Consider the following 26,539-nt stretch of genomic DNA (forward strand, 5'->3'; position numbering starts at 1 on the left):
CACGAGCAGATCATGTTTCTTCTGATAAAGGAGTCTCCTCCTGAGGCGTCACATCGACTTTACATGAAAACCTCATTACACACTTCAGTGAGTGATATTTTGTCACTATTTTAAACGCTCTCAGTGTTACTCATGAATCTTCATGCTCCTAAATCAGCTTCTAGTAAATTAATTCATACAGAATTCATTCAGCGTGTCCTGAAGAAATGATCCCACATCCCGGACACTCGCAGGATCCACATGTCTGTTTCCCCCGGAGGGTTTCACATCCGCTACAGTCCTGCTAAATATTCAACTGTTGCACGTTTGTTCGTGCACGCAGCTCGCTCTGACTGCTGAGGGGTTTTTCTCCATCTCCTGGTTTTGGTGTCACTCTGTTGCAAGAAAGACGCGGTCTGCATATTAACTGCTGCAGGGTGTCCTTTAGGAAGCAGAGGAGGGCCGTCTGAAAACACCCCGGGCATGTGTGAGCATTCGGCCGCTTGTCTGTCACCGATCTGTCATCATTCCAAGAAAGAATAGTTTATCTAGCATGCATTGACAATTTGTCCCAAACACAAAACACTGAAGATGAGTTAAAATTACAAATGAACATGCTGAGTCATTAAACCGACTCAAAATGCGTAGGCTCAAGCCTGCGCTGGTTCTACCTACCAGGAGGGAGCAAGATGGCGGTCTGCGTAGGGTTTTGCAATTACTAAAAGCAAGTAAGGAGATTAAAGAACTGAACATCAAGCCAGCACAAAAATGTGAAACGGCGGAGCAGATACGAGACTTAAAGAACAGGAATTAAAGAAAGGGAAGACTGTGACTCGTGCTGCAGGAGTTAACAATGCTAAAAATGGACTCAAGGTCTGCCCCAGGTCTCCTCCCCACTTAACACACCTGGAAAACCTCCAAAGAAAGGTGTTGAGGTGTCATCATAAAATGCCTGGACCACTTAAACTGGCTCTCTTTTAAGTGAAGGCTCTACTCCAAGCTCTCGACACGATCTCTTAATATTTTGTTAGCACTCAAAATTGCGTGTACGCTAGTGCCCAAGATGCAATTTTCCGTGGCAGGGGAGGGGTTTCCTTTAAACTCCACATCGGTACCTACGTCACATCATACATCACCAGAGGATCTGCCAGCTAATTCTCTATCTTGGTGGAAATGATTAGCTTGAGTTCAGATTTTTCAACTCTCGCTAATAAGAGAATTTGCACCCAAAAACCAGACCCTCTTTACTTTGACTTTATATGAAATTTATTTGCGTGAATGATTTTATCTACGTTTGGTGAGGCTCCCAGCGATCCTGCAGAGGAAATTCAGTTAGTCCACTTTTTATATCTGTTGGTCATCACCTAAAGCTCACGGTCTTCAACTGGTAACAGGTCCCAAAGATACTTCAATCAATCTTTATCTGTACCGCCCCAAATCACAACAGACATTATCTCAAGACGCATTTCCAAACAGAGCAGGTCTAGACCGTACTCTATGTTCTATTATTAACAAAGACCCAACATCAAAACAGGATAAGATCCAGTCCCATCTTACAGACAGGACTCAGTCTGATCTCATCTTAATCCAGCATGAGCAGAGCACTTTGCAGCATTTAGCAAGTTACAGTCGCAAAGACAAACTTCCTTTAACAGGCAGAAACCTCCAGCAGGACCAGTCTCATGTTAGACACATCTTCTGGGACCGTGTTTGAGAGAGGGATAGAGGGTTAGAGGAGAATAAGAGAGAGAGAGATGATAGTGGTGAGACGAGTAGTAGTAGTCGTAGTAGCTATTGGCGCTGGAGTCCAGCAAGTCCACAGCAGGAGGAACCTACAAGACAAGGGAGCTCAGGGACTCCAGAAAGGTCTATGGTTAGTAACTTCCTCTCTGTGTGTCTGCTCTTTCAGTCTCTGAGAGTAATTACAGATAATTCACTTAGCACAGAGATATTTCTCCCTGATGAGCTGTCATCACCATAGTCCTTCATCGTTTTTTTTGGAGGCTTGTGAAGAATTCATCATGGAGCTGAACTCGTGCTGCAGGCTGATGAGAATAATTAGCGTGCTTTCAGGATTTAATATTATATCCACACAGTTGCTCCCGCTGTCGATTGTCACAACACATCTCAGGAAACTCAGTGTTGAAGCGAAACTCAAGAATGGAAACGTCCTTTAATAACCCCGTTTACATGACTCAGACTTAGTTTAATATTTGACTAAATGAAGCCAAAAAAGGAGAACAAACACGCCGCACACTGATGAAGACTCTGTGAAATAATTACAAAACTGTTTCAAAAACAAACATCACCAAAGTTTTAACACAGAAAGTACTGAGACTAAAAATGACCATGTTTACAAGAATTACTAACTGCATTATCTTAAAATCCCCCAAATTATTTTCTATTATTCTTTGGATTATCAGGAGAGTGGTTTATAAAATTGCCTAACTTCAAATAACAAACGAGTTACACAGAATCATCCTGACATGATGGCACTGAAAAAGAAATCATCAAGGAGTTTGTGATGTTTTGTTAAAGAAATCTCTATTGATTTCTGAAGATATACTGAATCAACCTCTCTTCCATTCACTCAAATATTCCCTCTGAAATGTTATTTACAGGGATTATTTAAACAGGTGAAAATGATCTCTTCTCCTTTGCCAGGATGATCTGTCCACCTGGCTGCTGCTTCATATTAACATGCAGATTAAACAGCAGGATTATTCCACAGATGGAGACGACCTCAAGTATTCTATCAGACCACACAGTGACACAGATTTCACTTCTTAAACATCCAGTCTGCAGGCTGACAAGAGGAAGTAACGACAGTTTCCAAAATTAGATTAAATTAAAGAACCACTAAGTTATTTTAATGTCATCTAATAAACTCATGTAACATGCAGACAGATGTGAATAACTGTGTTACGGTGGAAAACATTGGTATACTATTAAATATGTTGTAAATAAACCTGATAACTTGACATAGTTAACCTGCAGACTGTAAGATCTCATTCAGCCGTGTTAAATAATGTTCTACTTTGCCTGTTTCTGAGTTTTCGTGTACGATGAAAGATTTTTAAAATCATTATTGATTTTCAAAATGTGAGACCCCACACGTGTTGCCTGTTTGTTGTCCTGTTTGATTGAGTTTGGTTCTGGTTCTGGTTCTGTTTCCTTGAGTTGGTTCTGGTTCTGTTTGCTTGAGTTTGGTTCTGGTTTTGTACCTGTTTGTTTGAGTTTGGTTCTGGTTCGGCTCTGGTTCTGTTTGCTTGAGTTTGGTTCTGTTTGGTTGTGGTTCTGTTTGGATGTGGTTCGGTTCGGTTTTGGATCCGTTCTGGTTCGGTTCTGGTTCGGCTCTGGTTTGGTTCTAGTTCGGTTCTGGTTCGGTTCTGGTTCTGGTTTCTTGAGTTTGGTTCTGGTTCTGTTTGCTAGAGTTTGGTTCTTGTTTGGTTCTGGTTCTGTTTGCTTGAGTTTGGTTCTGGTTGGGTTCTGGTTCTGTTTGCTTGGGTTTGGTTCTGGTTCTGTTTGCTTGAGATTGGTTCTGGTTCTTACCCTAACCTTACCCTAACTCTAACCCTAACCCTAACCCTAATCCTTACCCTAACCCTAACCTAAACCCTAATCACAACCCCTGGTTCTGTTCTGTGGATATGTTTGCAGTTTTTTGTTAAAATGTGCAATAAAAAGGTTTGATTAAAATACTAAACAAAAGTAAGAATGGTTTTCTAACAGAATAAATGCACAAAAGTGGGCAATTATAAGGCTTCTTATAAAAACACCGTACGTAAAAGGCGTTTTTGCAAAGTTTAGGTAAAATATACGGCCACAAAAGATCCTAAATTAAGAGCCGTTCGGGAGTCGAAAGAGCCGGCTCTTCTTTGGGAGCCGAGTTAAAAGAGCCGGCTCTCTGAAAAGAGCCAAACTTCCCATCACTAAAGCACATGCTTACTACCATTTGCACTCTTAGTTGCCCTTGGAACTATTTGTATTGTAAAACGTATCAATGTAAATACTTCAGACCTGTACCATAGTGATAAACAGATAACACTTCAATTTGAATCAAGTAAATACCACCTATATACTTTAAAACAGAGGGTCATTTCATTCCTTGTGGACTCAACATGACAGCATTTATACTTTTCAAGTAATTGATCTTAAACGCTTTCAGAAAATGAACAGTAGCAAGACTCACATATCCCTTCGATCCACCAAATGGTATCATAACAATGGTGTATTTTGTAATTTTATAATTTATTAGAAATTTATTCAAATTATTTCACGGACCCCCACGCTATGGTTCGCAGACCCCCAGGACCCCACTTTGAGAACAACTGGCCTAAAGTACCAAAATAATGGGATCAGTCAAAAACCCTTGAAATACTTTGCTCAGAAATAAACAATGTAAATCACCAAAGTGCTGTTGTGAAGCCAATCGTCGACGGGAGCCATATTGGAAATACTGAACACAACCAAACTTAGTGTGGGGTAAACAGGCAGGGTTTGAGCCTCCTAACCAACAGCTATGTGTTCCTGCCTGTCAATCAAGTCAGTCATGTCCTTTTTTGGGCAAAACTCGTAATCTTAATATCTTCTGAACCGTCGCGTTAGAAATTTTTTTACCCCCATATAGTGTGTGCCAATAGAGAAATTAGCTACATAGACAGAAGCCATTTTTTTAGCCAGGCTGTAAACATGTTTATTTCTGCTGTAAAGGTCATATTTTTTAAATTGCAGCTAGCCTCTAGTGGATGCTTGATGAATTGCAGTTTATAACACTTCCGCATGGGCTTCATATTTTGAGAACGGAGGTTGCCGCTTGGGGAAAACATGCAGCCAAGGGTCACAGTGTGAAGTAGGACCGTGGGGTACATGGGGTGCACCCCTAAACCAGTGGGCCAACTGGAGCCCCTAAATACGTGTAGTTGACTTCCTGTTGGGTTTCGGGAATGGGTGCAAGAGTGTTTTTCGAAGCTGTTGACATGCTTAACATGTGCACCTACTTTCATCCGTGTAGGTAAAAGAAACATTTTAAATTGTAAGAGTGGTGCTGTCAGCCACCAATATAATACATTTTCACCAGATTTGATGAATGTGGGGGAATGTGAAAGCTGAGGGATTTGTGATTCATGGTGGAATATAAAGGAGGAAGTAAGAAAAACAATTCCTCACATATTATGGTTTTCCTTGCATCACATTATGTGCTTGAGCCCTGACTTTAAACTTCACCGGAATATAATTAAAATAATAACTTACTAAATTGATTCACCAGTCATAGTCACATGCCGGTATATTCCACAGTTTATATCTATCCCTTTTCTTTCATGTGTCTTTTTTCTTTTTATATTTAATGTTGAATACTTTGTAGACTTGCATACCAGCACCTTCGGTTAAATCAACAAGAAGACGGTAAGGGATGTGAAAACTGAACTTTTAATAGAAGTCCACAATGGTTGGCGGTCTGAAAGAAATCCTAGGCACTCTGATAGTAAATATAAAATATTTTATTACACAAAGGATAAACCAACACATTTCAACGAGAACAGGGTCACATGATTCACCAGATCTGCCTCTTAAACTGACAACTCACGATACTGTAGAAGAAATGATCACTCAGACTGACACCAAGGTTAATCATAAAGTCTTTATGATTCACAAATGTGCAAGAAAAACCCACTCCATGTTTCTGAATGCATAACCTAAACAATCATATCTTACTATGGATGCTGCAGCAGAAGAGCCGTGAATTCATCTTTGCATTTGTCATGTCCTTTGTAAGGGAGAGATTTTAAAGACACTAATAAAAAGCAGAAAACACTTTAATGAAACTCACCAGGAGGAAATGTTTCAATGTTCCTGTCTATCAGGTCCAAATTGAACTGATGCTTTCTCAACCAACTTTCCTATAAATCCAGCTGACTCTCTTTCTGTCATCCTCCTTTTTTATTTTGGCATCTTTAAATACAAGAGTCAAAGTCTATCCTAAAATATCTCGGATTCAAATAAATGAAAATGTAAATCTAGTTCTGCACCTGCTGAGTTTCAGTGAAGGACGATATTAGCAATCTACAGCAGAGTATTTGAAAAGCAGCCTCCTTCAGAGTGAGCGTTTCATAATGACTCACTCTGATTTGTACACACAAAAAAGTGTGTTACACTGTACATCTGTACCACCATTTTTACACATAACTACGTAGAAAAATGACTAACAGTATCAAGTCAACCTCACCCTTATTTGGGCAAATCTCGTTAAGTTTAATATCTTCAAAAATAACGAGTTATAAATAATTAACCCTGTACAGTGTGTGCCGAAAGAGAAATAAGCTGGGTTTTTCTAACCAGGCTGTAAACATGTTTATTTCTGCTGTAAAGATCGTCTTCTTTGAATGGGTGTGTATGTGGTTTCCTGCAGCCAGCCTCTAGTGGACACTCGCAGTTTTTAGCATTTCCACATGGGCTTCATATTTTTAAGACCAGAGGTTGCGGCTTAGTCACAACTTGAGATCTCAAAGGTTTCAGAAAATTCAACTTTCGTTGTGAGTATAATGAGCGGGGAGGGATCACATGGTCTCCACTCGTGAACACCAAGGGTGCATCTCGCTCGGCTGGAAGTGAAGCTTTCAGCAGAGTGTCTGCCCCCTGGTGGCTGGCTGCAATATAGGTCAAAAAATCTGTCTCCCTCATTCATTTGAATGTGGGAGCAGTCAAACTTTAAAAAATAAATACACGTCGTACGAATGTTTCTCACATTTGTATGCTGTGGTGAAATGTAGTTATAATTTGACTGTTTTGTGTCCAAGGCCTCTTTTTCCTGAAAAGTTTATTTTTCGTTAGTTATTAGAGTTTAAAAAACGAGGTTTCGCAGGCTCTGGCTGCACAATGGCGGCGCCCAGAAGCGTGATTTTTTGGCTTCAGAACCGTACAACGGGAAGAGGCGGAGCAACGCTGTCCATTTTTATTTACAGTCTATGGTGAACACGTTAAACCCGACTCTATAAAGGCACCGATGTGATTTATATTCTGGATATAGTAAATGTCCTCACATTTAAAAGCGTACTCCTCGGGTGTTTGGGAGTTTGTCATCTTGTTTGACTTGGTGCTGACTGAACCTCTGGATATTTTGGGCTATGGATGATTCACCTGATGCTTCATTCATGGCCCTGGAAAACTAGGACAGGTTTGTCAGCCATATTTAGAGGAGCCTTTAAAACGGGACAGCCTACGACGTGCCACCGTGACTCAATCAGTCCCTTCAAAGGATGCCCCCCTGAATGGGGACACAGCTTACGTGTGACTCTGTAGACATTCATGAATAAATATGTTGTCTCAGCTGATGCTGTTGCAATCATTACAGGCGCCACATCTGATTATGCCAGTGGGTTTTTGGAACTTGGGGAGTGCTGGTGGTGGGGGGGCCTTCTGCCCTTTTTACAGAGCAAGCTGGAGGCTTAAAAAACCCTGAACGAAAGGTTACAGAACCCAGTGAAATGTGCCCATTTTTTGTCTCATCATCCACGGTGCTGCTCCGCTGGCTGAAATAGATTCTGGGAGGTTTTTTTTTTCTAAGCTTCATGTCCAAGGATGCAGCTCTTATTACAGCTTATTGAGAAGCTTTTTGGGGCCTCAGTTCTGAGCTGTGGTACGCGTCGCTAAGTGAATAAAATCATCCTCAGTATTACAGAGCAGCTTTGCCCAAAGTGGCTTCATTGCACATTTGATGTAAGCCGTTCCTGTGTTTATATGATGAGGAGGTCAGAGAGCAGGAAATAACCAAACTGACTTTTAAACTGTGTCGACCACGCTGACGCTTTAATGTCACTCTCATTATGATAATCAGAGTCTTAATATGGTGGTATTTAGATGTTTGTGTTAATTGGTTAAAGGAAAAGAGGTCAGGTTTTCAGGACTCTCTCTGAATCCTGAATCTTTTTCTGTTCAGTGTAAATTATGATTTTCAGACTTCCTGTTGTACTCAGCTCGGATCATTTCAGTCCGCTTCCCGCCGCTGGTCCACTTCAGCTTCTGATTGCAGACTTCAGCCTTTGATCAGCTGCTGGGCGGACAAAGAAGGATAACGTCAGGTCTGCGGAAATCACCTGAGGCGGTCCCGGAAGTTGTGTCTCCTAAAAAAATAAATGGTGTTTATTACGAAAAATAAAAAGGGAGAAGACAAATATTTTTCTTAATTTAGGCCGTGAATTAAGTTGTTATCCAAAAAACTGAAGTCAGATTATCAGGATGAGTGGAAATAAGTACATAAGACACAACAAGAGAGGGGAGATTTTTGCGTATTACAGTCATAATAAAATATGATAAAATAAAAATAAATCTTCCTCTCTGAAACAGATGTATATAGTACTGTTTTTCATGACCCTAAAATTAAACCGATACAATAATTCTGAAGAAATCTTGAAATTTTGAATTAGAAGAAGTTTTTCCTCTTACTTTTCCTGGGTTTTCAGTAGTGATATATTTTTACTGTATTTTAATCCTGTTTTGGGGGAATATTATCTTGATTTGTATCGGCAAAGGTTTGCATATAATTCAGCAGTTTATTATAACAGTCTGCCCTCTCTTTAGGCTACATACTTGCTTTGATAACCTTGTTGTTTTAGGTGTTATTATGGGAAGGTATCCACTTCTGAACACAAAGAAACGCTGATGAAGAGCTCCAAAATGTAACAGTTGTAGTCTTCTGAAAACCGTTGCTCTGGGGCCTTTATTGTGAAAACATGACCGGATGTGTTGCTTATTTTTTACTATAGCAGTATTTACTCCTTTGACAAAAAGCAACAGTGCGCTCCGCTGCACCCGCACATCCCTCTGCCCGCACAGATGCCAAACCAGCCAACCGGAGGGAAGAGCGCGCGCCCAGAGGATTTATGATCATAATTTCATATTAATGATTTAAACTCTTTTCCTTTTCTAATCAAAGAACTCTCCAGGGGATCATGGAAGGTTTGGGGAAAGTGTTTTTAGTCCATCACTGGTTGTCAGTCATGTTTGACTCCTGCGTAAAGTGGAGCGCAGCGCGCGGGCGCGTAACTGGACTTATTGGCTGTGTGTGCGCGTGAGATGAAACACCTCGACCATGATTCTGGCTTTGAATTAAAAATGGGCGCGAATATTCCGGACTCCAACTCCAGCGGCAACTTGACTCCCGCGGTGTCCGAGGCTGGGACCGCGCTCCCGGGCTACCTGGTGGTGATCCTGTCGGTGCTCATGGTGGGTCTGGTGGTCGTGGTGGTGGCTGGGAACGCGCTGGTCATCATGGCTTTCATTGTGGATAAAACCCTGAGGACTCAGAGCAACTACTTCTTCCTGAACCTGGCGATATCTGATTTCCTCGTGGGTGAGTTGGAGCATCTTCCTCATCTTCTTTCCCCTGATCAAGAATCTTTTGTTCTCCCCGTGATTCAAAGCCCACTCAAGGATTTTTGCCCACGCCCCAAGTACGTCTGGATTGTCCTGAAGTGTTCTTATTGATATAATTATAGTGAGTCAGGTGTGCTCACAAATGACCTGAGCGTCCTTCTGCTTCACTCATGTGTCACATTACTACTGACAGTCACTCTGTTGTAAATGTGTGAGCTCTTCTTTGTGCTGCTGCTCTCTGCAGCATCAGATAAATAAAATACACCCTCCCAAACGGAACAATGAGGGAGCAGACTGTTCCCAAAACCTCCTGGCGTCTTAAATGCTTTCATTTTAATGTCTCCTGGTTTGGAGAGGTGTGAATTTTCATGCAGTTGTGATTGGAGGGTTGATTTGCATGTGTGTGTGTTGCAGGTGCGTTTTGTATCCCGGTGTACATCCCGTACAACCTGACGGGCCGCTGGATTCTGGGTAAGGGTCTCTGCAAGGTGTGGCTGGTCATGGACTACCTGCTCTGCACTGCCTCAGTCTTCAACATCGTCCTCATCAGTTATGACCGCTTCCTGTCAGTCACACGAGCAGTAAGCACACACACACACACACACACACACACACACACACACACACACACACACACACACACACACACACACACAGAGAGAGAGAGAGTTATAGAGTGTGTCTGACACAGTAACACAGTTAATGTGCAGTCAGGACTCATTTACATTCACAGCTCTGTTCCTCTAACAGGCGCCTGGATGTAATCTATACTGTCAGTCTGAACACACATCGTCGTCGTCGTCGTCTGCTTCATTTGGTAAATAAAGGTTTTGTATTCAAACATCAGCAGCTTTCTGTACAGACAGATCTAATGAAGTTAAAGGGGAACGCAGTGATTCTACACGTACAGGATAACTCACAGTGAGCAGGTTAATGCTGCAGATGGAGGCCCTGACAGGTGAATCAGTCAATAATTCTACACCAATGTTTGATCAGGACATGGTTTCATTGATCAGTTTGAGCTGCGTTCATAGTAACAGTGAGCTATGTGGGGTTCTCTTAAAGGTGCAGTAAGGAGGTTCTCACTGATGTTGAAGTTGTCTCACTCTTCCTCTGATGCCTCTTTATGACCTACAGAGTCAAAGGAGATCAGCAGTGTTCACATTATTTCTTCAAACTGAATTTGATTTTCTGTGATGAAAGCTGAGTGGATATCTGTCCCTGAAGTTTCCTGTTCAGAGCTCTGCAGCTAAAGTTTTTTAGAGAGAAGTTAACAATCAGGAGGAGCTTTTCTTCTTTAGATGATTTAATGTTTTGTCCTAATGTCTGATTCTGGAGCAGGATTATCAAACAGACATTTCCTGTTGAAGTTTCAGACGGAGAAACTCTACAACCAGCTAGCTAGCTAGCAAAAAGAGCTGAACGGCTATGAACAGGATTTGATGTTTATGCCGGCGTGTGGATGCTTCACTGCTCTTTGTGGACTAAAGAATTAAACCGTGTGCATGTTTATGTTATCCAGATGTGTATTTGGACACAGGAGCTCACATCGTGACACTGGGGCTGAGACAGGGAACGTTGAACCGGTGTTCCAGTTTACCTAGCGGCCGTGTTAACTGGCGACTTTAAATGGAAGGCGTCAGTTGTTGTCATAGTTACAGCAGATGTTGAGTACGGAGCAATGTTCGCCTCCTCATAAAAGATTTTAAAGATGCATCCGATAAGCATATTTTCATATTAAAACGGTCAAGCGGACATTCACAAGGACAGCTACGTGTCCTCTCACTGTAAACCTGAACAGTACTTCCAACTCAAAGCCTTTAAGGGTACAGCACTCAAAACCAGCTATTTAGTTGAACCAACAATTAATTATTGAGTTATCTGAACGATTAATGTTTGGGAAACAGAGGAACTAAATACACAGAGTCATCAACACAGGTGTGAACACAGGACACAGGTGAGACTAATGAGGGGAATCACAAAAGGAGGGAAACACACACAAGCATGATGTAAAACTAAAGTGGAGACACAAGGATTCAGAACTACAAAATAAAACAGGAAACACCAGACTAGACTAAAGGCTGATTTATACTTCTGCGTTGAATCAACGGCGTAGCCTACACCGGGGGTCCGCGTAGCTCCCGTACCTACGCCGAGGCCTACGCACGTAGCTGACGTGCACCTCCTCCAAAATGTAACTCCCCGTAGAGCAGACGCGGACCGCAAGCCCTGTGATTGGTCCGCTCGGCGGCTTTGTCTTTCCCGCATTTACAGCACTTCCAGGATCCCGGACATCGGCCGCACATCGGCCGTGTATTTAATCTCCTCCTCTCTATTCGTCATGTAATCATGTCTGTATGATAAACAGCAACACGTATCAGCTGTAGATGAACATAAAACGCTCTGAATCGCTGTGGAAAAGTAAACAGAGATCGTAGCGGGACCGGAAGCAGGCGGCCGGCTATCAGAGAGACCGCACTGCCCTCAGGCGTTTCGGCGGAGAATTGCTGCGCGACACAGACACACCGACGCACAAGTATGTGGTGCTCATGTCTGCGTCAGCCCCTGCTGCGTAGGGGAGACGCAGAAGTATAAATCAGCCTTCAGAAACACAACAGAAGACATGGATCACTGAACACTCAAGCGAGACAAAGGATAACTATGCAGAATAAACACGGGGAGGAACCAAGGCATAAAACACAAGAACTAAACTAACCAAACCATGACATGTACTTAGTTTCATCTAGTATGTAGGAATTAAAAATACAAAAAAAATGTAACTAAAAAATTTGAGTTTGGGAATCTTGAAAATCAAAAAAAAGGAAAGAAAACAGTTGAGTTAACGGAAATCGTATTTTATATTTTCAGTTACTCTCAAAAATTGTATTTCCGCTACTTAAAAACTTTTATTTAATCAGTTACCACAAAGATTTGAGTCATTTCAACTTGTTCGCGTTTACAGTGCTTTATTAAGTACATCAACCACAGACGCTGAAAGTCACCAATTAGCAGGGTCACAAGTTACATCGAAACACCGGTCACCTTTTGTAAGCTAACTAAGGGTAATAAATCAAAGTTTACAGAGTTTAATCGTTGCTTTTACGTTACAGTTAATAATCTGACGTAGCTACAAATCAACACATGACCTCTTCACTCTGCATCCTGATCAAAAATGAACAAAGAAAAGTAGGATTAAAAAGAAGAGACACATCTTTACCACAGAGGAGCATGGTGCTCATGGGAAACGCAGTCTTCATCCAGAGGGCGCGCCAGAATCAACACAACATGTGAACAAAGTCTTTGACCTCCTGCCTTTTCACTTCCTCTAACTTCTCTCTTTCTTTCCACCATAAAAAAACAGATGGCACGTTATCCAGATGACCTTTGGTGGATTGATATTCAGAGTCTGTGATAATGAGAAATAACAGACTGTTGCTAGGGAGTATTGACTAATCAGAATCAAGTATTGAACACACAGAGCTTGGAGTATTCAGGCACCGTGTGGATCTCCGGTAGGTAAGAACCAGGCTCATGATTTATTTCTACTTCAGGCCCTTAATATAATAAACTCTAATAATAACTACGTGTATGTAACATCTTTAAAAACAGGAGGGAATTAAGTGCTTTTGAAAAACTGCAAAACAGGACAGAAATAAGAAAATAACCCAAACATGGAAGACAAACAGAGACAACAAGAGGGCACGGAGGAAAGAGAGGAGAGGGAGTGAAAAGAGTGAAAGCTACCACATATAATGAGAAGAAGTCAAAGAAGCAGGAATAAATAAAAGCAATGAGAAGAATAAAAAGACTGAAATAAAGAGATTATAGGAAGGTATAAAGATGAAGAACTCACATCTTGTTTTTTAAATATTACAAAATATCCCTGAAAATTCATCACAGCCTCGCAGCAGTTTGTTAAAAAGTCACATAAATGTTCAGGAACCTGATCAGACCAACTTGACTAGGTCTTATTTTTCTGTCCTGAAACAGCAGTCTTTGGAAAGTCGTGTCATGTAGAAAATAGAGCGAGGGAGTCGGCCATGGTCGTGATCAGAGGTGAGGAATGGGTCAGATATAACCAGAGTTCAAGCCCCGTGTGAGTCAGAGGGTCAAAGTTCAATTAAACCCACAGGCAGAAACACCATTAAGGCCTAACCTCCTTCTGTTATAGATGGAGACATTATATTTTTCTACACCCAGTCGGTAATTTAGCTGCTTGGAGGCCTTTTTATGTTCAAATACAGCATCTTGAATGTTTTCTGTTTTTGTAGATTTGTTGTTGATTGTTTTGTATTTAGGCTCAACTAGGGACAGACTCTGCAGAGGGTAGCATCAGTTTATCTGTTTTATTCTCATCCCTATATAAATAAACGTTTAATTAAAAGAATACAGTGACAGCCCTCCCTATCTGCTTCGTGTCAAGGTCTAAATTATAAAACATTTTGTGTGAATGACTTTCAACCACACCCGCAAAGTTCTGCAGCTCTGTGCAGTTTGCTCTTGTTTTGTGTCTGATTGTAGAGACGAGCTGTTAGCATCTCCTCTCTCTGCTGCAGCTGTGCTATGCGCTCTCAATGTGTCCTCATACAGATGATGAGCTGATGTGAAGGGGACACTTCCTACTAGGCATGTACATGTTAAGTATTTTCTTTTTTTGGAATTTGTTAACAATCAATTATCGAGTCATTAATACAAATATATATTATTCTTATGTAAAAAAACAATGCCTAATATGTTTTTTCCACCAAAATTATATTTTCTACAACAACAAAATGCATATAACTGACAGTATTGAATATGGGTACATGTTTAACACTGATTATCAACGATCAGGCTCATAAAAATATTCTCTGCGGATTATAATATTAAGGCTCATAATACTAACAGAAATGTACTTCAGACTCACAGTGTCCAGTTTTCTGCCTACTCTGTATTCTATCGGGTGTCAGCCGGGAGCGCAACCGGGTCATAATAAGTCCAGCGGCAGAAAAGCTCAGATGGCTCTGATGTTGCTGGTCTGCAAACATAGCGCACTAGCAATTCCCAGCAGTCTGTTGGCTTTGTATCTAAAGGTGGGGAAATGTCCTGTTTAAAGTTGTCAACCTTCGTGTCGTTGTTGGCAGCAGTTGCGTATTGATCCTCTTTAAAAAGCGGAGACCTGTCACTCAGCCGCAGCCGCCAGCTGAGCGTCTTCGCTGTGCGCAACACCTTTAACAGCTGATTCACATGAAACATGCTTTAAACTTAAAACACCTCCCTGATAGATGAATGTAATATGAGACCACATGTTGTCCGTTCCACGTGACGGAAAATTGAAAACAAATTGCCTGTTTTGAGTAATGTAATTTAGAGTAATTTAATGTGTCTTTCTCCGTGAGACAAACCAGCAAGAGCAGCTTGTTGGATGGAAAACACGTCCAAGGTTATGACCTGACCGTCTCCAAAAAAGACTGCCTGGGTCGAGTCTTAGCCCCAAACTGATTTAACTCCTGATTAAAACAATAGAAGTAATGTCAAAGTAACATTAACAGGCTTTACGTACAAGTATATTATTTATTGGTCATCCTGAAGTTGAATTGTAGTATGTGGGTGTGATATCCTTTTTAAACACTGCAGCACATTCCCATAATCTCTGAGCAAACGATAAAATCTCCCTCTTACTGAACGAGACTGTTTGTGCTGGTGGATGTGAATTAGATGGTTTTTTTTAATGAGGTGCATTTGCATAGAAAAAGGCTAATTTGGGCCAATATGAATGCATAATGGGTAATTTAAATACACAAAGAGATTAGAAAGCTGAATCTCCTTATGCATCACAAGTTTACTTTGATGGGTATTAGTAAAGAAAACCTTCAACCTTGAACAAACAGAGCTTGCGCACAGACAGTTTGCTCTGAAGCACAGATTGTGGTGCGCTCAACTCTTTGCAGTGATTTGTGAATTAGATGATATATATTTCTTTGTCTCAATCAAACCGGTTCAGCTGGTGCAGAAGGCGTGTAAATCCTTTCATGAACCAGGCCCAGATATACATTGGTGTTGATTGTTACAAAGACAGGCGGATTTTCACAGAGTTGGCCCCTAAAAGCAATAGTAAAAACTTGCTCTACACAAGTTCCTTGCAATCATTTGATTGATTACCTTTAAAACAGAGAAAGCAGATGTATGAGTCTGCTAAGTGGAGTTGGCATAATGTAAAGGTCTGAAACTAGGGTTTGTTCAGCCCCCGTCAAAGTCAGTGAAATGTTAACTGAACAGAAATGTTGGTGTTTGAACCTTTTACTTGATTAAAAGATGGAGGACGTGTCTCCACCTCCTCCTGATGTTAGTGAAAGTAAAGCAAAATTAATTGTCCAAGGAGGAGCCGACATCTTGCTGTGGTGATGTTGTTAGAGCCATAGTATGTTTAGTGGAAATTGGCTGGTAGTGGTGTTCAAGTCACACCCCTTCTGCAAAAATGCACAAACACACTCCCCAACAAAGCGTGGTTGCTCCCTCAGGTGGGTCCAGTCCTCATGTGGGTCCAGTCCTCAGCGTGACAGATTCTTTTGTGGGTTTGATACAGACACTCATGGTTATGGAAAAGTTTAATGACTCTTATGTTAGTGTTTGTTACGTTTCATCTCACCGTTCCTCCTCTACTCTGATAATCCAGTGCACACAGCGCTGCAGGAGCCTCATTGGTCAACACAGCTGTCAATCATGGACTTAATATGAAAGAGGGTTGGGCACACAGATTATTTTTAAGTCCTCAGAATTCTGCCTTTAAGATCAAAGACAACATTCTAGAATTCTGAGATCATAGACAACATTCAAGAATTCTGTCTTTAAGATCAAAGGCAACATTCTAGAATTCTGAGATAATAGACAACATTCCAGAATTCTGTCTTTAAGATCAAAGACAACATTCCAGAGTTCAGTCTTTAAAATCAAAGACGACATTCTATAATTCTGTCTTGAAGGTCAGAGACAACATTCTAGAATTCTCTCTTTAAGATCAAAGAATACTGCCTTTAAGATCAAAGACCATATTCTAGAATTCTGAGATCATAGACAACATTCTAGAATTCTGTCTATAAGATCAAAGACAACATTCTAGAATTCTGAGATCATAGACAACATTCTAGAATGCTGCCTTTAAGATCAAGACAACATGCTAGAATTCTGTCTATAAGATCAGAGACAACATTCTAGAATTCTGAGATCATAGACAACATTCTAGAATGCTGCCTTTAAGATCAAGACAACATGCTAGAATTCTGTCTATAAGATCAAAGACAACATTCTAGAATTCTGAGATCATTGACAACATTCTAGAATTCTGTCTTGAAGGTCAAAGACAACATTCTAGAATTCTCTACTTAAGATCAGAGAATACTGCCTTGAAGATCAAAGACCATATTCTAGAATTCTGAGATCATAGACAACATTCTACAATTCTGTCTATAAGATCAAAGACAACATTCTAGAATTCTGAGATCATAGACAACATTCTAGAATGCTGCCTTTAAGATCAGAGACAACATTCTAGAATTCTGAGATCATTGACAACATTCCAGAATTCCGCCTTTAAGATCAAAGACAAAATTCTAAAATTCTGCCTTTGATATCAGAATTCTGTCAGATCTAGACTGATTCTGCCTCATCCTTCTTTTTATATCATCAATAACTAATTCAAAGTAAACAGAAACACTGAGACATAAATCAGCATGATAAGAACTAACTATAATGACAGAAACCATGCTTGACAAAATTTTATTGACCTGTGTTTGATTTTACACTTTGACTCATGTTCCATCTGTTAACATGGAGGAGGTATGATTTATGACCTCTCTGACTTTGCGTCACTTCTGTGGAGCTGTCATGCCAGCCATGTTTTTATACAGTCTGCATTTAACATCCTGAAGGTGCTCTGCCTTTTTAATACAGTGTGCATCTTGCTGCTGATTGGATAACATGCTGTACAAGCTGGGAGCTCGAGCCAAACGGTGCAGTGTTTCACGTCTGAGCACCCCTCAGGGAAGATTCAGGAGACAGAGAGGGTTTAATTAAACCTGCCATCAGAAGGCATTATGAGAAATGTAGGATTCTGTCTCCTGTATATCCCAGAACTTTATGAAAATAAGAGCGAACTGTATGAACAGCACTCGTCATCCATTCAGACAGGATGAATAGTATCTCAACCAGCTCATCTTTCAGTGATTGGCTAATTTGTTTCCATGTGGATCAGTTTCATAGTGTTGCCGTGTGTTTTTTTACATGCCAGATTTTCCAGACACCACATGAAACCATTGCTTTGCTTTTGGATATTAGTTTGATCTCAAGAGCTTGGTGGGAAATTAAATTCATGTATTTATACATTTCCACTCCGCAGAGAGCAGGAACGGTCTAATCTAAAAGTGAAATGGGTCTTTCTTTTTTTTTGCTTTGCCCACGATAACTCTGGAGGCTGTGCCAGAATCACTTATTAGCATCATGAAGAGCCTCCTTCTGATTGTTTATTGACTCAGAGGAGTGGATTTTTCCTCCTAAGTTGCTCTTTAACCGCAGTCACATGAGGCGCATCTTTGTCTCCCCGCTGCTGCAGAGACTCCTCACGGTTTCAGGCTAGGACAGGATGAAAAAAGAAAACAGAAATAGAGGAGTGACAGCGATTCTTTGATAGATTGTCTAAGACAGAGAAGAGCTGAAGTGAAAATGGATCGACAGAAAAGGAAACGAGCGCCAAGGACGAGGGAGGAAAGGATGGGGAGGAACCAGATGTCTCTTTCACACTCTTGTGTTGCATCAGTGAATATGGCTCTCGTCCTGACATTCTCCCTCTCTCTCTCTTTCTCTCTCGATCTCTCGCTCTCTCTGGCTTCAGTGACACATCCAGGAATAAGGGCCCCATGAGTGGGTTTTATTTACAGCATCTCTGCACCGCTATGAGCCGCACAATACTAACAGGCTTCATCTGAAAAAGAGTTGAAATGTTTGTTTGTGTGCAGCTGCAGCAGTTTGAAAAGTAGACTCTGTGTTCAGGTGCATCTCTCTCTCTCTCTCTCTCTCTCTCTCTCTCTCTCTCTCTCTCTATGCAGGTGAAATACAGAGCGCAGAGGAACATGACCCGCCAGGCTGTGCTCAAGATGGTGGCCGTGTGGGTGCTCTCCTTCCTCCTCTACGGCCCGGCCATCATCTTCTGGGAGGTGGTCAGGGGACACAGTGTCGTCCCGGCTCATGAGTGCTTCGCTGAGTTTTACTTCACCTGGTACTTCCTGCTCAGTGCCTCTACCTTCGAGTTCTTCACACCCTTTGTGTCTGTGGCTTTCTTCAACCTGAGCATTTACCTGAACATCCACCGCAGGAACAAGAGCTTAGGAGCGTTCCCTGAGGAGGACGTGAAGGTGCAGAGGATCAGTAAGAAGCACAAAGACGGGACGGGCTGGTCCGTGTTTTTTGTGAAGACTCGGAAGGTGTCATGCAGTGAGCCAGCTGCTATCTCTCCAGTCATCGAGGACGAGGATGTCGTCTCCTCCAGTGGGGACCCGACCACCAGTCAGGTCTTCACTCAGAGGGAGAAGCTGTCTCCCAACAAGAAGAACTCACGGCTGTTTCAGCACTCTGCCTCTTGCATGGCGCCCGGACGCAGGGCGCAGGGATCACGCCTTACACGGGACAAAAAGATTGCCAAATCTTTGGCCATCATTGTGTGTATCTTTGGGATCTGCTGGGCTCCGTACACTCTCCTGATGATCATCCGTGCAGCCTGCAGCGGTACATGTGTGCCACACTACTGGTACGAGATGACATTCTGGCTCCTCTGGCTGAACTCGGCCATCAACCCGTTCCTGTACCCGCTGTGCCACAGCAGCTTCCGAAGGGCTTTCTCCAAAATACTGTGTCCTAAGAGACAATCAGTCCAACCTCAGATCGAGGTCCAGTCCTGCTAGAGGAACTTGAATGCACTTCCATGCTTTATGAATGCAGTAACTACTGTCGGTCAAACACTGTAAAAACCCATCAACTGTTCTTCCATCCAAATAATCTAGTTTTCAAAAAGAGGAGAAGTGCTTGAGGGAAAGGTAACTAGAATATTTTTAACATGGGCTCTGGGTTTTATTAATTTGACTGACAGGTTAAAAAAGTTTAGATTCGCTCCAGTATGTTGTCTCAGCAGAGGTGAAACAGACTGTTATGGATCAGAATCAGAAGTAACCCTGGAGGTCTCAAACGAGGATGTTGAGATGTTAGATGTTAAGTCTACACCTCTGTCTAAGTTTTAAATAAGTGAGTTAACATGTGTCGGAGTTATCTCACTCTTTGGGCTGCTCTTAACGCCAGATTTTAAAGAGTTTTTTCTACCCCAGACACTTTTTGACATCACAGACACCGAGAGCTGGCCAATCAGAGGAGACTGGGCTTGTGTGGAGGCCTGTCCTTAAAGAGACAGTACCTGAAATCTCTTGTCAGACACCAGAGTGGGATACATAAGGAGATTTTAAATTTGAACTATAAAACTTGAAATTAGTTTAATATTGGAGCTCTATCGTTCATCCTCTTGAAGGTCATTTTTTCACAGATGACAGGCTCAGACTGTTGATGTTAGGATCCCTTCACAGACAGTCTTTCTGGTTAAAAAGGGAAGATGATTTTTTGAACAACACAGCTGCTAAATTATTCTCTGCTAAACCATCAGACCCCATTAACAAAGACAGTAATAGAACCTCCCACAACAAGGGTGTTTTCAGTCCAACGCCTCATCTCTGCTTAGCCTGCGAATGTGACTGGTGTCCGTAGATCCATAAACAAACAGATGATGTCTCTAGTGTCCAACGTTAGGAGGTGCATTTCTTTAAGCTAAGCTAGCACCATAGACTGTATAAATAATGGACGTTGTCTCCGTGATCCATCTGTTCCTGAAGCCCTGTTCTGAAGCTGATCGTCGGTGGGTGCTATATTGGAAATTCTTAACTCAACCTAACTTCTGTGGAGCCAGTGTGAGGTAAAGAGGCGGGCCTTTAGCCTCCTCGCTAACAGCTACAGTGCTCCTGCCTGTCAATAAAGTCAGCCAACTCTTTCTGGAGTTTTCCAGGTAGCAAAACCGGCTTGCTCAAAACCCAGCTTATCCTGGTTTCTGAAATCTGAGACGGTGCAAACACCCCCTCTTTTTCTGTGGAGTCATGTGGCTTTAAGATGAGCAGTGTAGCAGCTGGTTCTGCTTCTATCACAAGAAAAGAAAGAAAGATCGTCTTCTCACAAAAGTTTTGCTCCTTTTTGGGCAACTTAGTTTTCAGGACGTTTGAACTATATGAGCCCGTCGGGGACAACACAAGAACTTCACCGGGATTGTTTTCCACCTGACAGCCGAGGTAATCCCCTGGAGCAATGTTGAAACTGTTTAGACCTCTTTGTTGGAACGTGTTAGTTAAAATGGAGCCCTGGTTTTCAAATAGCAGAGTTCCTGCTTAAAGTGAAGATTGTGACTCTACATCTGACAGCAATATGACAAATGAGAGAGGAAAACACTGCTCTTAAACTTTTCCTGATAATAATAATGGTTAAACTTTAATGGCGGGGGATGCGGAGGCTGGGAGCACCTTTAAGGAGTGTATAATTGCACCTTGATTATAGCGGATGTCAGATATTTCAGAATGTATTCAGATCTCTGAGAGCGGGACAGTAAGCAGTGATGTGTTTTTGACTTTCTCAGTCTCTCATGAGCCAAGCGCTGAGAAACAACGGAGAGATGTTGATGACTGTCATTTAGTCTGTGGTGTTATTAAGCACAAAGCTGTCGGAGCGTCTGAAGGAAGCACAGTGCAGAGAAACAATCACTTAAAACACAGGAGCCGTGGGAGTGAAGGAAGGAGTTTAAAATCTTCATCACCTCTCTGCCTGCACATGGAAATATTTCACTTTAGACTTTGAAACACATCGCTGAAGAAGAAGAAAAAGAAGTCATGCCTGTCGTGGTGCAGCAATAGGATGATCAACGTGGCGTCCTCAGATTGTGAAGCATCTGAGGAGGAGAGGATTGTTTTTATCTCATGTTTATTTATTTTCTCTTAAAGTGGGCTATGGGCAACACTGAATCTGCACTTAATCTGACACGGTGTCTGTCGACGATAAATGTAAAGCACTATAACATCAGAGTTTTGTATAAAATATCTATGCCAAACTAGATGTTCGTGTCTCGGCTATGATGAATGTGTGTCGGTGTAAGTAGCCAAAGAAAGAATAAAGAAAAGACTGCCCTCAGCCTTTTTACCTCTACTTATTGGTGACATCTGTATCAAGTCCTCAAACCAGGACGTAGATGCTTAAAAGTTCAATCTGGATTAAATTATCCGAACTCCCTGTCCAGGATGAGCTAATCCAGATTACTTGTGACCAAGTTCCCAGAAGAAAGCTGGATTAAATCATCCTAATACAGATACAGACTGTGGGATTACAAAATCCAGAATTAAAGAGCTTGAAATGGGACTACATACTTAGTCCACAGGTGGTGCCAAATCACACAAACTTAAAGATCCTCACAGCTACTTTAAAATAAGTATTTTATGACTGATATTTGCAGCCATTTGTGTTAAAAAGTACAGCTTAAATATTATAAATGTTGTTGCTGATCTTGTTTACTTTTTTACGCCTTAAAGAGGCGTCACATTTTATTTCAGTCTGTTTCATAACCGGTTGAAAACTCCTCATAGGAGCTTTAACCTAAATTCAATTAAAGACTCAAACGTATAAACCTTTTGGTTTTGCGATGCATGCGGTAACTTATGAGTTACCTTAAATAACGTCTAGAAAAGTTGGGAAAGCTATCAGCTATCAGTTTGAAGACTTTTGGAGCCAGAAGGGAACAGATTCAGAGAAAATGGTAGTACTGCAAAGGAGGGAGAAACTAAGTCATCAAAGCTAAACAGCCAAAGGATTAGCCGGCTAATTAGCTTATTAGAAGCACTACCAACACACAGTTAGGTTTTACTCGTGGTAGAGGCTAAAGGGAGTTAATCATTTATCAGACTGGAGAAGCTAATGGCGATTTTAGAAAGAGTGTTTCTTTCTCACCAAGATTTGCAGCCGCAGTCTTGAATACCTGCTAATTAGAGCTAACGTATAAAAGATATGATGTTTGAGTTTGAGTGTAAAAACTGTCTGTTAGTCCAATAAAGTGCCAAGACATCTGCTAAAGGCTCAAACACCACAAACACAGCCCAGAGGTTAAGTTCAGGGACTGAATCAGCTGAGGGGACACCTAGCAGACAGCTACCTGTCACTCAAAGAGGCCATGCCCCCTAATCATACAAAGCTTTAAATAAATGCATATTTTTAAAATAAGGTGAATTATATTGGAATGTTACCCTGGTACATTTTTCAGAACCAGAGAAATAATTGACAGAGACTTAAACTGTTCAGCGGTAAAGTTGGACATTTTAACATGGGGCTCTATGGGGACTGACTCCCTTTTGGGACCAGCCTCTTGTGGACGCTCTGGGAACTGCAGTTTCTGGCACTTCAGTTTTCACCTAATTTTTGCCACTGGTTGTTTCGGGCGGATAAACACGTCTAGCAGAAGCCGTAATCCCTTGAAACTAAGCTGCTGTCTTCAAGGTTTTAATGGGGGTGAAAGGTTTGTATTTGTTGGTATGTGTGATAAGATAAGACGGAGAGGAGCTGGCTTACAGATGAGTGGGTGGAGAGGTGAAAAGTTTTGCTGAGTGAGTGTTGTTTGTGTAAAAATCACACCTAAAAATCAGTGATGATACAAACATTATTATAACGTAGGACTTCTTCTCTGTTCTTTAAAAAGTTCAGCTCCACTCTAAAGAGAAAACACAGCTCTGACCAAAACGACGTGTAGTTTTACAGAAAGCTGTCTAGATTTTATTATCTGATAAGGCATAGATACATGTGAGGTGTGACTGAACTGCAGAGCTTTGACCTTTGTTATGAATTTGATAAGAACATGTCAGGGAAGCACCCTAAGGGGATTTCAGACCCCCAGCAAACAACAGTGGCATTGCTCTGTGGGATTCATGTCACAGCTCTGAGGCTGCTGAAGCATGAGTGACACACTCAGCTGTGTCATGTTCAGAAGAAAGACGCACTGACTGCGAGATGATTCTCTTTATCTTGTCTCTTTCAGCCAACATGCAGGTGTCTTAAAATCAAATATAAGGTACGAACTCCTCTATAAACGGCAATACAAAGGAAGGGCGGACAAAGGAAGGGCGGACAATATCGGGCGTCAAACTTACAGCCTGTATAAAACACGGACGTAGTCTCAATGACATCACACACTGGTGTCCCACAGCCAGGAAATCACCTCATTGGAAATGCTGACTACAACCATATCCTGTATAATAAATGGACGTAGTCTCCGTGACATCATCCATCTGTTCCTGAAGCCCTGTTTTGAAGCTGATTGTCGGCAGGTGCCATATTGGAAATTCTTAACTCAATCTTACTTCTGTGGAGCCAGTGTGAGGTAAAGAGGCAGGCCTTTAGCCTCCTCACTAACAGCTACAGTGCTCCTGCCTGTCAATAAAGTCAGCCACGCCCTTATTTGGGCAAAACTCGTAAGTTTAATATCTTCAAAAATAATGAGTTATAAAAAAATTAACCCCGTACAGTGTGTGCTGATAGAGAAATTAGCTATTCAGACCTAAACTAATTTTTTGAACCAGGCTGTAAACATGTTTATTTCTGCTGTAAAGATCGTCTCTTTGAATGGGTGTGTATGTGGTTTCTGGTGTTTCTGCAGTCAGCCTCTAGTGGACGCTCCATGAACTGCAGTTCTGAATGAGCTTCATATTTAAAGACTGGAGGTTGCCGCTTGACTACAACTCACTTTGAGCTAATCTAGAAACAGCCAGAGAGGTGCAGTTGAGGTCATAGTCCAGCCCCCTAGCTAAAAGCTACAACCACACACCTGTCAGTCTAACTAGCCACGGCCCTATTTAAGGCTCATTTCTGTTCTTCCATGTGCTTATATACAGTTTTTCTAGTTCTGCATTTTTTTTAAAAAACCTAGGGATACAGACCAAACGTTGTAATGCCAATGAAAATCGTTGGGGGCAGTGTTGAGCAGTGTAGCCAAACATTCATGCCTGACCAGCAAATTACATAAAGGAAGAACACATTGGAATATGGTGGAACAACCAGAGGAAAGATTGTGTAAGTTGGTTTGACACTAAAAACCCATATTTGACGTTACCTCGTTGAGACAAAGGGATTATGACTACAACAGAATAGCCGGGTGGAGATTGCACAAAACTGGATGCCAGTTGGACAGCAGTGAAGAGAAAGAGAAGACTTGATTGTTCAAGCTCCCTCTTGTGGATGCATCGTTTAATTTCCATCCCAACGTCAAGGAAGCGTGGGAGTACGTAGGTAGTTATGGTAACGTTTTTAGTGTATGTTAAGGGGCTTTAATGGGGTGTCCTTTGGTTTTGAAGAGAGCACCTAGTGGACACTCGAGGAACTGCAACACCCAGGTTGCCGCCTTGTCCAACCCTTCATTTTATGAATCTTAAAAGTCAATATCTGAATGTAATCGTCTCCATTTATTCACAAGAACAATATTGAAGTTTTAGTTATTATTATTTTGTATTCCTGAGTGGTTTAAAATCACTCAGGCTCAGATGAAATGATAGAAAGAATCCCCCTCACTGCTGTAATAACTTCAGCTGCTTTCTTCTCGCCTCCTGTCGTGTTTTCATGTAAGAAGTGTGGTAGGGTGACCCAGCCGTGAGGCGATCGTCCAGCGGAGCAGTGACCAGAAATGAGGCTTCGAACTCAGTATCAAAGTTTACACACAAAGTTTATTCATGCAGCATGAGAGAGAAGTTACAGCATACTCAAGAGCATCTGAAGTTCTCCGCTGAATGACAGAGATGCTCAATACTTTATAGTTCTTCAAACATAAGGGAGGAAAAAGGGAGGGAGGAAACATGTGTACGTGTGACCTTAATACAGTTGTTCATATGTAAGGAAGAACAAAGGGAGGGAGAGAAAGGAGGGGGGGGGGGTAACAGGTGTGGGTGAGTTGCAATCAAGGGTGAGCAAAGGGTCTTGTCAGGTGAACATTGTACCCTGGAAACAACAGAGACATTTCCTCAGTCTAGTGGTTTACAAAAAGCACACGTCTGCACATATCGTATTCATCTTACGACATTTGTGGTTATCAAAAGCACATATCAACAATTCTTAAAAGCGTACGTCGGCTCTTTTATCTAACACAAAGTGTTTGGCATAGTTACCAAAAATCCCCTTCGCTTACATTCAACTGCAATATGAGGCTAGGGTTGGTTCTCGGTCTTTGCAAAACAACTTATAAATAGATGAATTAACCACATCCGGGCTGAACCTGCATTGAGCTTGCAGAAGCTGGGGCTCTGACCTCAGTCTCACCTTTATTCAGAGATCTGCACAGATCTCTGGCCTTATGCCTTACTATTTGCTGGTTTCTTCAATAAAACATATAAAATGGAAAACATATGAATATAATTGTTAAAAGAAGAATACATGAGCATAATAAGAAAAACATGATTATATTTAAAGAAAATGCATGATTATAATAGAGGATATTAATCAAGATTCCACAGAAGTTATGAATTAAACATCAAATATTTTCAGGCAGAGGAGCATTGTTTGATCCATGTTTGAGGTCAAACTCAAATAAATTATTAGAAGAGCTGAAGCTCTTCTCAAAACCAGCTTGGGGCACTGGTGGCCTAGCGGTCTGGGCGCCCCACGTGCGGAGGTTGTGGTCCTCGTCGCTGAGGTCGCAGGTTTGATTCCAGCCTCGACTGTTTGCTGCGTGTCCTTCCCAAATCTCTGCTCCCCACGTTTCCTGTCTCTCTTCAGCTGTCCTATCCATGAAGGCAAAAATCCCCCCCCCCCAAAAAAACGCCTTAAAGTATTTTTACTGCTCGGGTTAAACACGATGAGAGGATATATTCTGTCTTTGTTGGTATACATTTTTTTTGCAGAGTTAATCCTCTTTAGATGTTTATTTAACCACATTTTACTCGTTACGCGGCTCACAATCGGATCGCTTAATGAGGCACGAAGAGTTTGGATTAAGTGTTTTGGGCATAACTTGAATCAATACCATCATAGTGTGTGCTCTCATCCCCTTTAAGAGTCAGGGGCACCTTCAGGCAGACATGTCTCTATTTTCATTTCAGATTTCAGCCTTTAT

The 26,539-nt window shown here is 41.6% G+C and overlaps 1 protein-coding gene across 1 annotated transcript; it reads left to right on the forward strand.

The window, feature by feature from the left end:
• Positions 1 to 8,759: 8,759 nt before the first annotated feature.
• On the forward strand, positions 8,760 to 21,591 carry LOC117825887 (histamine H3 receptor). Its single transcript, XM_034701862.1, has 3 exons — positions 8,760 to 9,328; positions 9,766 to 9,932; positions 18,432 to 21,591. The coding sequence occupies exons 1-3, from the start codon at positions 9,052 to 9,054 to the stop codon at positions 19,281 to 19,283; spliced, it is 1,296 nt and encodes a 431-aa protein (XP_034557753.1). The 5' UTR covers positions 8,760 to 9,051; the 3' UTR covers positions 19,284 to 21,591.
• The last annotated feature ends 4,948 nt before the right edge of the window (positions 21,592 to 26,539 follow it).

Source organism: Notolabrus celidotus, chromosome 2 (assembly GCF_009762535.1).
Source record: "Notolabrus celidotus isolate fNotCel1 chromosome 2, fNotCel1.pri, whole genome shotgun sequence".
NCBI classification, from domain to species: domain Eukaryota; kingdom Metazoa; phylum Chordata; class Actinopteri; order Labriformes; family Labridae; genus Notolabrus; species Notolabrus celidotus.

Bases quoted from the DNA above. Each gene is read 5' to 3' on its own strand.
- LOC117825887 (XM_034701862.1), top strand. From the start codon at position 9,052: ATGAAACACCTCGACCATGATTCTGGCTTTGAATTAAAAATGGGCGCG. The intron at 9,329-9,765 runs GTGAGTTGGAGC...TGTGTGTTGCAG, and splicing joins GATATCTGATTTCCTCGTGG to GTGCGTTTTGTATCCCGGTG. The intron at 9,933-18,431 runs GTAAGCACACAC...CTCTCTATGCAG, and splicing joins TCCTGTCAGTCACACGAGCA to GTGAAATACAGAGCGCAGAG.